General features: G+C 34.2%; 1 protein-coding gene across 1 annotated transcript; it reads left to right on the top strand.

The window, feature by feature from the left end:
- Nucleotides 1-1476: 1476 nt before the first annotated feature.
- EMB2765 (P-loop containing nucleoside triphosphate hydrolases superfamily protein) lies at nucleotides 1477-12581 on the top strand. Its single transcript, XM_085711724.1, has 14 exons — nucleotides 1477-2098; nucleotides 2546-2635; nucleotides 3264-3326; nucleotides 3998-4084; nucleotides 4221-4364; nucleotides 4757-4917; nucleotides 5264-5498; nucleotides 5601-5711; nucleotides 6335-7405; nucleotides 7553-7816; nucleotides 8482-8667; nucleotides 9527-10681; nucleotides 10830-11177; nucleotides 12082-12581. Exons 1-14 carry the CDS (start codon nucleotides 1670-1672, stop codon nucleotides 12298-12300), a joined length of 4563 nt encoding a protein of 1520 aa, XP_085567850.1. The 5' UTR covers nucleotides 1477-1669; the 3' UTR covers nucleotides 12301-12581.
- The last annotated feature ends 2335 nt before the right edge of the window (nucleotides 12582-14916 follow it).

Genomic DNA, 14916 nt, shown 5'->3' with positions numbered 1-14916 from the left:
CAATTATACTCTTAAACAACTTTTTCTATAATAAAGATCGTTGTTCGTGACATTAAAAATAGGGAAAATTATAATAACCTCCCTTAAGTTTGAGCTAAATACAACAAACCTCCCCTCTATTTTATAAATCATCACATACCTCCCCTCTGTTGAATTCTGTTAATTCAACGTTAGATACAAAAATCTTTGCCTGCCCTTTCTCTCAAAACACAGCCAAAAAGCTTGCTATTCTAATAGAAAACTTTTGTCTTCTCTCCATAGTCACTCATCTTCAACCTCACTTGTCGTTGCCATATATGATCATCTACCTTAATTGCCTCCAACCACTGTTCTTGTCGACGTCCGTTCTCTCTGTCGCTGTGTTCGTCGTTCTCAACGGTTATTGCAACATCGTTCTTCCTTTTGTGATGTTATTGTTCACGTTGAAAATGGTGGAAATGCTACTTGTTCTAGTCACGTCACTCGTAACAGATAGCTATTTGCTCCGATGGAAATGATGTTTAGTGGTTTATTTAGGAGGGTTTTGGAAATATTTAAGTTATCAATATGCAGCCGCTGGTTTTTTATTTTGTTTGTTTTTACACTAGTATTTTGGTGTAGTATTACTGATATTTTGTAGATTTTAATGGTTTATATAATTTCAGAGACTGATATAATTTTGGAGATACTGGTTTATTTAAATACTAGTATTATGATAGCATTCACTAAAGAATTCGAAAAGCTAAACCTGCCAATGAAATAAGGAACATAGTAAAGTGGGGAAATTGAGTAAGATACCTCTGGTTGTACAACAAAAAGATATATTACGTGATGACATCACCCTAATATATGGAAATATACACATGTTTACACGGGCAAGATTTTTTTTATTAAAAAAAAAAAATTGTTAACGGACAATTTAACAGTGTTTGTGAAGAAGGGTGATATTTGCCTATTTAATAAAAACTTGAGGGAGGTTGGTGTTTATTTTAAAACCAAAGGGGATGTCAGTTTCAATTTAATAAACTTGTCGTTTGTACACCCCTAATATATATATATATATATATATATATATATATATATATAATACACCATTTAGGTAAAAATGTGTGTGTGTGTGTATATATATATATATATATCTCTATATTTTATAAATGAAAATCTATTCAAAAAATAAAATCTATTATAAATGAAAATTTTGAGATTTTAGGAGGTCATGACCTTCCTTTGTCCCTACCTCGCTACATCACTAACTATGGTGGTTAACGAACTCCACGAAAAAATGAATCGTTCGAAAGAATTAAAGTTCAGTTAATAATTCTCAACGTTCAAAATTTGCATGAGTGCGATGATGTTCAAAACATTGTCCGATGAGTTACACTTTAATGTTAAAATATTTATTAAAAAAAACCTTAATGTTAAAATATTTAAAATATTTTTAGATATAAAATAAAAATAAATATTATATGTGTTGTATCGAGGCAGTGAAGAACAATCAAATCTGAAAGAATAGGCGGTTATCATTCATTCAGCTCAGTATACAAACACTTATTAAGTACAAACCAATGCCAACAACAAACACTTCTTCCACTCTTTCTCTATAACCGTACTCAAATTGAGTTAGGGTTTATCTTCATCCACCACAAAACCCTAATTTCCCAAACCCCCAATTTCCCCACAAAACCCTACCATGACGAAGGTTTACGGCATCGGAACCTACGATTTCCGTCGCCACAGAGTCGCAGAATATCCTCTCGCGGAACAGTATCCCCTCGCGGAACCAAAGCCAGTAGAATGGAGTCAAAAAGGCGGTGGAGGAGGTTTACCGAACAACATCACGGTTTCCGAGATTCAGCGCGATCGATTGACGAAGATTGCTGAATCGAATTGGTTGAAAGGTAGTGAGAAGAAGGAGTTTGACGGTGAGCTTGTTAAGAAGATTTATGAAACGGAGTTGTTGGTGAAAGAAGGACAAGGGAATAATAAGCCTGTTCCTCTTCAGAGGGTTATGATTTTGGAGGTTTCGCAGTATTTGGAGAATTATCTGTGGGTTAATTTTGATCCTTTAACTGCGAGTTTTGAGCATGTTATGTCGATTATTATCATGGTTAATGAGAAGGTTGGTTTCTTTATTCTTTTATTGTTGGATTTAATTTGTATACACCTGCGACAGTGTAACTTTTTTTACACTATCAAGGACACAAGTGCTTATCATGATAAGAGCTTACGTATAAGCTTGCATAAGCTAATTTTATAGCAAAAGAAAGAATAATGTTGAATTGTTTTTGTATGTGTTAAAAGTTGTTTTCGTAAGCTATATTAAGTTGATAAAAGTTTATATAAATTGTCACAAGTTCTCTGAAATAGTCTCACAAAACTTATGCCAGTAGATAAGCTCAAATAAGCCAATCCAAACGGCCCCAAGTCTTGTGGATATTTTTGGAGAAATTTTAGGAACTAAAAATGGCGTGATTTGATTAGATGCGTGTGTAAAAAAGTTTTTACACTGTCGGTGCATAGAAATTAATCTCTTTATTGTTTGTGTTTGTGTGTGTGTGAATTGCAGTTCAGAGAGAATGTTGCTGCTTGGGTTTGCTTCCATGATAGGAAAGACGTTTTCAAAGAATTTCTTGAGAGGGTTATTCGCTTAAAGGAGGTATTTATCTCTCTATCTTTATGCATTATTATTTCCTATGTAGTGCAACACTTACGATTGAAGACGTGTTGGTGTCTGACACGCACGGCATCGAAACTTGTGATTACATACAATGACTTCTATTTTATCAAATAATTACCAGTGTTTTTGTGTCAGTATTTATCCAGCTCTATATGCATTATTGTTTCCTATGTAGCACTTTTAGTGAAGGCATGTTTGAGTACTGTCAATCAAATTATTACTGGTGTCTATGTGTAGCTGTGTGTCTGGTGTTCATGGTTGCGTCATAGGGTATTTGTCTTTTGTTTCTATAATATGTTTGTTTCTCTCTGTTTGAGTTTGAGATGATATTTCACATATTTCAATAATGATGGATGTTTTGTGGTTATTACATAGCATATCTCCAGACGTTATGATTTCGTTTATTATGGATTGCTAGATTTTAGGATTTCACTATTTTGTTAAGTTTACATTTGTTATTTTGATTATTTTAGTCGGGCTTTCAAGTGTTTGGTAGTTTTTCTTACTCTTTTCATTTATTTGGTGACGTGAGAAGCTGGTATTTGATGGTTGAATCATATATGTATTGTGACATGTTGCTGAATCTTATGTTAAAATCTTACTGTAGGGAAGGGAACTGAATATTGCAGAGAAGACAAATTACCTTGTTTTCATGATAAATGCCTTTCAGGTATGCTGTCACTGTATAAATCCTCTAGGGCTTAAGTCATAATGTTGTTGGTTTTAATCATTCATGTTTATGTAGTTGGTGTACAGGTTTATTTTATCAGTTTTTTTGAACAACGAGCTTACATTATTGTAGAATTGCCCTATTTTTGCATAATCATTATGGTTTCAGAAAATTTTCCATTCTTTTGTTTTTTATTTTGCCAGAGATTCTAAAAGTGAGACGAATAAGGGATCTTTTTTCATTTTGGAGAAAACTGCATCATCGTAGAATGTTACTGTATTTAGTTCAAAAAATTATGTCAGTATTTCTTGGTAAATGGAAAAAAGACTGATTGATAAAGAAAGAATTTGTAAATTCTAAAGTCACATTCTTGTGTCTGAATATGTACTACACTGGTCCATTGTCCCACCCCAAGCATATTCATTCGGAAATTAGGATTTATCTTTTGGCTAATGATTGCCTGTTGGTCCTGCTTGAAAAATTGACAAGGCAACTCCAATAAAGGAATGAAATGGAATTGTTATTCAATTATCCAACAAGACTTTTGGAATGGTCATTTTATTGCATCCATATCCTTTCTCATTCTCCATCAAAATAATTAATTATCCAACAACTAGACTTTTAGAATTGTCATTGTTTACTGTAGCTGAACTAATAATCTTGCATTGCAGAGTTTAGAAGATGAGGTTGTTAACGAGGCAGTGTTAAGACTAGCAGATTTGAAGTCCTGGTTCAGTTTGTCTTATGGTCGTTTTCAGGTAAGACACTTTCTTTTGAATATGAATTATTATTACCACAGTTGAACTTATTATTTTTATAAGATTTTGTAATGAATGATAAATATATTGTTCGTATGCTAACTGCAATTTGGGTGATCGGTCTTCTTACATGCAGATGGAGCTTTGTCTTAACCCAGGCTTGGTCAAGAAATGGAAAAATATGTTAAAGAAGGAATCTGTGAAAGGGGGAAATCATTTGGATCCTTCAACTTCAGTTGAAGTGACGTTCTTGAGAAATCTTATAGAAGAATTTCTGGAGGTTGTAACTTGTTAAGCACTTTGAATCTATAGACAACAATCATTTTTTTTTTTTATGAAGATCATGATATTCACAACCATTTGAACATACTATTTAGACACGCATATGTACTTAAAAAAACACTATATATACTTGAAAAATGGTAATAGAAAAAATTAATAATATATGTTTTTAAAATATTAAATAATATATATTTTTTGTGTGTACTTAAAAAAACACTATATATACTTGAAAAATGGTAATAGAAAAAATTAATAATATATGTTTTTAAAATATTAAATAATATATATTTTTTGTGTGAACAACCGAATGATTTGTCCATTAAAAAAAAGCCAAATAATTTTACTTGGAAGCAGCATTCTGAATTTTTTGATTTTTTTCTTTCTTTTTAGATACTGGATTCACAGGTATTTTACCAGAGACAGCTGTCTGGCGAGGATGATGAACTAATGAATGAAACTGGTTCGTGGCTAATTAATGATGCTTGTGTCCTCTATTGCGAGAGGTTTATGGAATTTCTTATTGATCTCTTGAGTCAGTTGGCAACAAGAAGGTATTTTAAAATGTTTATCCACTATTGTTCAAAAAAAATGTTTATCCACTGTCTCTCACTTATGGGTTCAGTGTTTAATTTAACATATTTTAAATTTTCAAATTTATGCATATTTTTGCATTTTCAAGTGATATAAATGGTTTATTAAATTACTGATTGAATTAGCCATTATCTTTTTCTTTCTTGGCAACTATGGTTGAAGTGAAAATTGGATTCAATTTTTAGAAGACGTTGATGATGAAAGAATACTTTTAGACAGCCCTCATTTTTCTCTTTGTAATCTTAGAGGGTAAACATTTATCAGTTTTCTTAATATGTCTTCTACTCTGTTTTTCATGTGTTATAGGTATTTGAGACCTCTAGTGGCTGATGTAGCTGTCGGTGCCAAATGCCATCTGAGTACACTCTATAGGCATGAAAAGGGGAAACTTTTTGCCCAGTTGGTTGATTTATTACAATTTTATGAAGGGTTTGAGATTAATGATCATACTGGGGTACAGTTAACAGATCATGAGGTTGTTGAATCCCATTACAGCCGACTGCAGTCATTCCAGCTACTTGCATTTAAAAAGATAGACAAGGTATGTGCATATATAATTCTGAATGAATCTTACCTCCCCCTGATATCATGCTTGTCAGTAAGATCCGATTATAATAATTTCATCTTTCTGCTGTGGTTGTAGCTGCGGGAGCTTGCTTTGACTAACATTGGTTCAATTCACACGCGGGCAAATCTATCCAAGAAATTGTCTGTTCTTTCTCCCGAGGAGTTAAGGGATTTGGTTTGCTGTAAGGTGTGTGATTAATATATTCAACTCTTTGCTCCTCTGTTTTTTATAATCTTGATTTGGATATTCAGTTGTTCCGTGTACCACATGCGAATGTTCACAAATAGAAATGGAATTAGAAATGATTGTTACAATGTTTTACTTCATTTAAAGTACACTTATTCTTCCTGTCATGCTCTATATCTTTATTAGTTCCTCCTCCCCTCCCCTCCTGTTGTCCACATCTTTGGCGAGAATTGTGCGAAATGAGAAATACTCCAAGTTCCGAAGGCAAATAATTTTTTTTTCAATTCAGTTGTCATTACTGTACTTATCTAAATAATTACTGTACTTATCCAGATAATTCAGTTCTATCTCAACTTAAAAGCTTGTTTAACCCTCCTTTCTAAATGCATACCTCATTCCTTACTTTTGATTGAAGAGTTATGATACTTGAAGTGGAATCGATCTTCTGTATATTTAAACTGTTAGTGGGCTAGCTATTGTGAGTGTTATTTAAGGACTGACATAGTTTTTATACTGGTTTTGGTGAGTGGTTTTAGAAATATTATTACAATGCTTGCAATTTTGAGCAATACTTTGAATTTCAATGCTGTTTCTGTCATTTCTGACATTGTGTCTTTATGCAGCTCAAACTGGTCTCTAAGGATGATCCCTGGTCAGAGAGGGTGGATTTTCTTATTGAAATAATGGTGTCTTATTTTGAGAAGCAACAATCTCAAAAAGAAGCTATCAATGCTCTTCCTCTTTATCCAAACGAGCAGATTATGTGGGATGAAAGTGTTGTACCAAGCATAAATTATTCTGGAGAAGGTTGTTTAGCGTTACCAAAGCTGAACTTACAATTTTTAACATTACATGACTATCTTCTTCGAAATTTTAATCTCTTTCGACTTGAATCAACATATGAGATACGCGAGGACATTCAGGAAGCTGTTCCACATCTTCTTGCATATATTAACATTGATGGAGATACTGCTTTTCGCGGTTGGTCAAGAATGGGTGTACCAATCAAAGAATTCAGGATCGCTGAAGTAAAACAACCCAACATAGGAGAAGTCAAGCCATCATCTGTGACTGCAAAAGTTACATATAGCATTTCCAGCTATAGATCCCATATTAGATCTGAATGGGATGCACTAAAAGAACACGATGTATTGTTTTTACTAACTATTCGCCCATCATTTGAGCCTCTTAGTGCAGAAGAAGAAAACAAAGCCAGTGTGCCACAGAAGCTTGGCCTACAGTATGTGCGGGGGTGTGAAATTATTGAGATCCATGATGAAGAAGGGACCCTTATGAATGATTTTTCTGGTAAAATTAAGCGGGAGGATTGGAAGCCACCAAAGGGAGAATTGAGAACAGTAACAGTGGCTTTGGATACAGCGCAGTACCACATGGATGTCAATAACATTGCTGAGAAAGGGGGAGAAGATGTTTATGGTACATTTAATGTGTTAATGAGGAGAAAGCCAAAAGAAAACAACTTTAAAGCAATCTTAGAATCAATAAGGGACTTAATGAATGAATACTGTATTGTTCCTAAATGGTTGGAGAATATTTTTCTTGGTTATGGGGATCCTGCAGATGCTCAGTGGACTAGTGGGTCTAATCTATTACCTGATCTATTAGAAACAGTAGATTTCAAAGATACCTTTTTAGATGCGGATCACTTGAAAGGAAGTTTTGGTGATTATGAGGTTGGTATTTCATTTTCAGATTTATAGATTATTATTTTTTTATTTATTTTTTGCATGGATAATGATTGTTATCTTCTATCGGGAGTTACGGTATGAAATTAAGATATTGACTTGACTTGTGGCTTACTTCTTGTCTGTATCTTTCAGGTTACTTTTGTAAATCATGATGGCACTGAGAACTTGAACCCAAGCCCTCCTTTTAAAATCAAGCTTCCCCGGATGCTCAAAGGAAGCAATGGTGCCCTTCCTGGGAGGGCAATGTCTACTTCTGGTGCAGCAAAGGATGTCAATATGGTTGATAGTAATCATCAGAAAGAAACACTGGTAATTGAGACATATACTCCTCCTGACCCTGGTCCATATCCTCAAGATCAGCCAAAACAGAATTCAGTTAGATTTACAGCCACACAGGTGCACTCAGCTCTTAAACTCAAATTGCTTGATGTGACTTTTTATGTATAATAGTATTATCTGTTAACCGTTGTGCCCCCTTATCCCCATGGAATAGTGAAATTTGATGGAATCCAAGTTATTTAGAATGAGATGGCTAAATTGATGCCTCCGCAAATTACTAGCACAATGCTAGCATTTCTTAATCGATCAGACATTTATTTTATTTTATTTTGAAATATACACCATATTTTGAATCACAACTCACGTCTCACTTCCTATTTCCCTTGAGTATCATCAGTATTGTGAAATGAGGGTCATGTTTTTCACGACTCTTGAGTATATGGTTTTTCTCATGTATTTGATTATGTTCGTCACTTCTTTTTGATGTTCTGTTGATGGCTGTTTCAAAGCAAATTCCACTACTGATATCCAATAGAATTGGACAGCTTTGTTTTTTATATTTTGGGCCATGTTGGCTAGCTGTTATTTTTGTTAGAGAGAGAAATGTAGAAAGTATGGGGTCCAACATTCTTACCAAATACGACCTATTATTCTTACATCTCTCTCTAATTGCAGTTGCAGTTTGCCTTCCTTGTACTTCACTCATATTTACTTTTTCCTTTTTCTTAATATTATATTTTCACTGTAACTTCTAAACTGACTAAAAAACGTTGAATATTCAGGTTGAAGCAATAATATCAGGTATTCAGCCTGGCCTAACTATGGTTGTTGGGCCACCTGGTACAGGAAAGACTGATACAGCTGTACAAATTCTAAATGTTCTTTATCATAACTGTCCTTCTCAGAGAACCTTAATAATTACTCATTCAAATCAAGCTTTGAACGACCTATTTGAGAAGATAATGCAGGTATGATATTTTATTACTATTCTGATTTATGCTCAACATTTCTCTTTCTTTCAGATTTTTTTTAATTCGAATTGTTTAGCTTTTAATGTGGTATTGCATGGTGTGTGATATTTATGGAGTACTTCTATCATCCTACACTGAACCTTATTCCACATCTGCCTAACCTACTTATAAAATACCAGTTCCATGTAGTTTCGGAAATTCCTGGGCTATATCATTATTAAACGACTCTAATAAACTTAATGTTGAGCTGAGTCTTGTAGCAAAGGCCATTATGCATGTAATATCTTAAATTCCATGAGCTTTTGTTGTCAAATGACTATTGTTTGAATTAAGATATATCAAACTAATCAGTAACTTTGTATATTGTACAATTTTTTGTTATTTATACAATACCTGTTCCACGCAGTTTAAGAAATTCCTGGGCTACATCATTATTGGATTACACTAGTAATAATCTTAATGAGCTGAGTCTTGTACTAGAACTATTTGTTTTAAGTAAGATATATCATACCAATCAGTAACTTACATAATACAATTTTTGGTTACTTATTTTAATTTTTTTAATACTAGTAAGATCATCATAATATCATGCATGTAATATCTTAATTATTAGATATTAGAGTTTGCAATCGAACTAAATTAAGAAACAATGCATGCAGTAGATCTCAGTCATTTTCTGAATTGGTTTCAACTAATAATTAATTTTATTGACGGTTGCCCAGTACTTTGCTATTGTTTATCTCCTTGGGATTTACCTATACTAATCATTTGAGAGTCTGATGGCGTGCTTAGTAACTAAAGTTCTCTTTCCTTCTGTACAGAAGTTTATGGTTTTAATTTTACTCTTTTTTTTTAGAGAGATGTACCTGCCCGTTATCTTCTTCGACTTGGTCAGGGAGAACAAGAGCTTGCTACTGATCTTGATTTTAGTCGGCAAGGTCGCGTCAATGCTATGCTTGTTAGACGGTTAGAACTGCTAAGTGAAGTGGAGAGGCTAGCTAGATCTCTTCAGTTGCCAGAGGATGTGGGTTACACTTGCGAAACTGCAGGATATTTCTGGTTGCTTCATGTTTATTCACGCTGGGAGCAATTTCTTGCTGCTTGTGCCGAGAATAAAGAAAAGCCAACATTTGTTCGAGATCGTTTTCCTTTCAAAGAGTTCTTCTGTGACACACCACATCCTGTATTTACCGGTGAGTCTTTTGAGAAAGACATGCGGGCTGCTTTGGGGTGCTTTCGTCATCTGAAGACTGTGTTTCAAGAACTTGAAGAGTGCCGGGCTTTTGAATTACTGAAGTCAACAGCAGACAGAGCTAACTACTTAATGACTAAGCAGGCTAAGATTGTGGCAATGACTTGTACCCATGCCGCTCTAAAGAGGAAAGATTTCCTTCAGCTAGGTTTTAAGTATGACAACTTGTTGATGGAAGAAAGTGCCCAAATTTTAGAAATTGAGACTTTCATTCCAATGTTACTCCAGAGGCAGGAGGATGGCCACGCACGGCTTAAACGCTGCATTCTAATTGGTGATCATCACCAACTGCCTCCTGTTGTGAAAAATATGGCTTTCCAAAAGTACAGCCACATGGACCAGAGTTTATTTACCAGGTTTGTCCGTCTGGGCATTCCTTACATTGAACTAAATGCTCAAGGAAGAGCCAGGCCAAGTATAGCCAAACTTTACAACTGGAGATACAGAGACTTGGGAGACCTTCCTTATCTAAAGGAGGAAGCAATATTCAATAGGGCAAATGCTGGATTTGCTTATGATTATCAGTTAGTGGATGTTCCAGATCACAATGGTAAGGGGGAGACAACCCCATCTCCATGGTTTTACCAAAATGAAGGAGAAGCAGAATATATTGTCAGCGTTTATATATACATGCGTTTATTGGGGTATCCTGCCAATAAGATATCAATTTTGACCACTTACAATGGGCAGAAACTTCTCATCCGCGATGTTATAAACAGGAGATGTGTTCCATATAACTTCATTGGTGCACCAAGCAAGGTATGTTATGCATCCATTATTTATAAATTATGTTTTAGTGTAAATCCATTAATGATTTCTTTAATGAAGATCGTGTCAATTTGGAATTCAATACTTTTGAATGTCTACTATCTTCCTTATATAACGTTCCTGTTTATGACTGTTTCAGGTTGCTACAGTGGATAAGTTTCAAGGTCAGCAAAATGATTTTATACTGCTGTCTCTTGTGCGCACTCGATTTGTTGGTCACCTACGTGATGTAAGAAGGTTGGTGGTTGCCATGTCACGTGCTCGGCTTGGTTTATATGTCTTTTGCCGCCGTTCCCTTTTTGAACAGTGCTATGAGCTGCAGCCTACATTTCAGCTTCTTCTCAAGAGACCAGACCATCTTGCCCTTAATATGAATGAGATTACATCATATACTGAACGGAATGCTGAAGATCCTGGGCCCAGGCATCATGTACATCTCGTCAGTGGCATTGAAGAGATGAGTAGTATCATAGACAGGTTATATCAGGTATGTCTCACGTCTCACGATACTAGACATAATACTCAGATACGTTATGACACACAAGGATATGACAAAAATTGAAAATTATAGGACATGGCATCATTAGCATGGTTATAACAGAACCTATGCTTTTTGTATAAAATGAAAAAAAAAAACAGATCAAATCAAAATAGGGAATTGATGCTTTGAAAATTATCTTATTATTTTATTGTTTCCATCTTTATTATTTATGAAGGTTTAGAAAGAAAAAAAAAAGTAAATAAATTATGAAATGCAGCCAGGAGTATCTGGCGTGTTCCCGTTGGTCGTGAATATAATTTGTGTGGCTATTATTCTGAAGTGTGTGTGCGTGTTGTCGGGGACTCGATTCAGATTCGTCAACCTTAGAAAATGATTTTCAGTTATTCTGATTCTTATCCGAATATCTTTTTTATAAAAGAAGAAATTTATTTAGATAAGAAATCCATTTCATCTTAACATAAGAACAGAACATGAAACAATGGAAAAGAGCAAATGAGTGGAGCAAACTGCTCAATTCTTCAACATATTAGGGAAACATCACAGGTGACGTGGATTACACCAAATAGAAGCGTGGCAATATCAATAAAAGTACAAGTCATGCTTCAAACCGATACACTATAGAGTAGTGCAGTTTGCCCATCGCCAAATAAAGTATTGCCTCTTGTAATTAGATAATTAGATAATCAGATGTTAGTGCAGGAAATTAGATAAGTTTGTGCTAGTGGTTTTTGTTGGTTTGATCTTTGTCTATTGTTCTTTGCTTATCCGGATTTCATTGCTGTGTTGGCAATCTTCCCTACTTCTATCTAATAAAATCTATTATAAAAAACATATATAGTTTCTGCGTTCTATTCCTAAAAAAATCAATGAATTATTATATTGTTTCCAGGAAAAAATGAGATATCAATTTGAGCAAAATGGATCTTTAGTAAGTACAGATTTGGTGCAAAATGGGCAGCAGAATGCGGATGATAAGCAACATGAAAGCGGTGAAGCTATAACTGTTGATAACCATGTTGCTAGAGATATACCATCTGAAAGGAGCATGGAGGATGGTACTATAGTTGACGGTAGTGCTGGTGTTGAAAACGGGAGCACAGCACCATAGAAGCCCTTCAATCAAGGCAACAGGGGATGTGTGGATTCCTATGTCAAGATAAATCAATACTGAACTGACAAGTGTAGCAATAGAAAGTGAGGTTTTTTTTATGTTCAGGTTAAAATGTGAGGTGCAGTGGAGGATTTAGTGAATTGTATGTAACAATTGTTGTTAGTCTATTTGGATGGGTTTATTGGTCAGGAAGCGATTTTTGTCCATCGCATTTTGATGCACTGATGAATTTTTAATGTAGAATGTATATTTCCTTATTATAAATTGGACGTTCTGTATCTTTGGCCTGTCGGCTGTTCTAGAAAGCAAGACATAAAGCCTACAATCTGACTCTTAAATTCAATTCCAACCAGGAACACCGAAACTGCAAATTGTTTGTCTAAATTAGGAGTTGATGAGCATTTTTCATATTTAATTTTTCTTATATGATTGTCTACCTTGTTAATTCAAGATTTGGTTAATTTTTCAAGGGATAAATAGTCGCTTTAGTCTTTGAAAGTGTAGCGAGTAAGAACAATAGTCCTTCAATGTGTCAAAGTTTTAAAATAGTCTCTGATTGTGCACTATATTAATCAAAATAGTCTCTATAAAAAGAGTTAATGTCAACGTTAAGAAACTTTTAATGTAGAGACTATTTTGACTACACCAAGGACCATTTTCAAATTTGCGGTTACTCATTACACATTCAAGGATCAAAATGAGTATTTATCTATTTTTCAAGTGATCTATATGTTCCCATAAACTAGTACTCGAGTAATATTGATTAGATAAATATTTATATCTCTAAACCATAAACCACGAGGCAACCGATTATTGCTTGGTTTTAGCAAAAGTGACTAGTTCTCTACAAACTTTGGTGAACTATGGTTCAAATATGTTGGGAGTGCTGTCTAAATGTATGGTGTTGTTAATAACTTGAACAGTTTTCAATGAAAAAAAAAATCGACTATTTCTTCTATCCCACAATGACATATCGAAAAAATTGTTGTATTCATCATGACCATTAATATAAAGTGAAAAATACCAAATTAAAAGTGATGAATATAATATTAGATTACTAGTTAAAGGATAAATTGAAAAAAAAGTAGTTAATTCTACATTAAGAATGGTAAGTCTCATTCATCTGGGACAATTTTATAAATGTATACCGTCTAAAATTCAAAATACCATAAAATTCAGATTTTTATATTTCCTGAACAACCACAACGCTTATTTTGATATTAAAGGAACATACAATTTTTTAACAAAGAAAGTACATTTGAATAGGTCGGAAGGAGTGGTGGAGAAAGGATAATCTCTACAATAAAAAGACTCATAGTTTATATTTACTTTAACAATATTAAATGTATAAAGCTAAGATACTTATACCAATAGTTTGATATATCAAGTGGTTTCTTCATGATGGTGACTGAAATTGCAAAAATAATGTGCAACTACTATGTCGGTCCTATAAGGTATCGTATATTAGCTCCGAAAATATATAACCATCAATTGGCTACTTTATGAAATTGGAGACAAAATATCTAACGACAAACCGTGAATACCATAATATCTTAGGAAAATTGCTGTTCACACATGTTATAGGGCTGAAAAACACCAGTAAAATACCAAAATACCCCCTCTGCAGTTAACTGCCGAAGAAAAATAAACCCGGCTGCAGTTAACTACCGAGGAAAACCTCGGTAGTTACCGAGGAAAATGAAAACTCCATCGTTGCTGTTATCGTTCGATGGATTTGCTGTTTGCGTTTACTGTTTTTTGGGTTGCATCATCATCATCATCACATGGATTTGTTTGTTGGGTTTTGTTTGCTAGTTTATTTGATTATTGTTTTCCTTCATGCCTAAAATTGATTAAAAAAAGCATCAAACACGTGAAAGATTTCAAAATCAACTGTCTTTGAAGGATTTGGGATAACTATAAGTGAAAAAGATAACAAACTGAAAAAGAGAGATTTAACTCATGGATAATTTGTTAAGGATTTAAGGATGAGTTTGATGGATTTTAACGATGCCTTTCAAAGGATTTAACAATTTTTTTCATCAATTGTTTTCCTTTCGGTTGCCTGAAAGCAAGTCATGTTTGCAGCCATCATGGCTAAAGTGTGAGCAACCGCAGTGATCTCTCTCGCAGTCACACAACCCAAGAGTTTGATATAGCGGTGCAGAGTATTAAACAGTGTAAACCAAGGAAGATGATGATGATAATTTGAGTTTTCTTTTTCCTCGGTAGTTAACTACCGAGGTTTTCCTCAGTAGTTAACTGCAGCCGGATTTATTTTTTCTCGGCAGTTAACTGCAGAGGAGGTATTTTGGTATTTTACTGGTGTTTTTCAGCCCTATAACATGTGTGAACAGCAATACTCATATCTTAGAGTGTGCGTTTGAATGGAAGAATGTCGGAGGTAGTTTTACATATCATCCATGAATATCATATCAGTTCAATCCAAAATATTAGTCGGTAAAAAACAGATAGAATAAAAGGTACATAGAGGCTAGACAATGGCACGTACAGAAATCAAGTCAAATGTACTCATGTTAATATACTATTAGAATAATATTATTAAGATTGTTTGAGGTGCAAGATCCTTGAGGTCCAAGTTTCATACCGATA

Source organism: Medicago sativa, chromosome 1 (genome assembly GCF_051527215.1).
Source record: "Medicago sativa cultivar Bolivia chromosome 1, Bolivia_mono, whole genome shotgun sequence".
In the NCBI taxonomy this organism is placed as follows: Eukaryota; Viridiplantae; Streptophyta; class Magnoliopsida; order Fabales; family Fabaceae; genus Medicago; species Medicago sativa.
The sequence above is the reverse complement of the archived record's forward strand: the minus strand, read 5'-3'. Positions and strand labels throughout refer to the sequence as shown.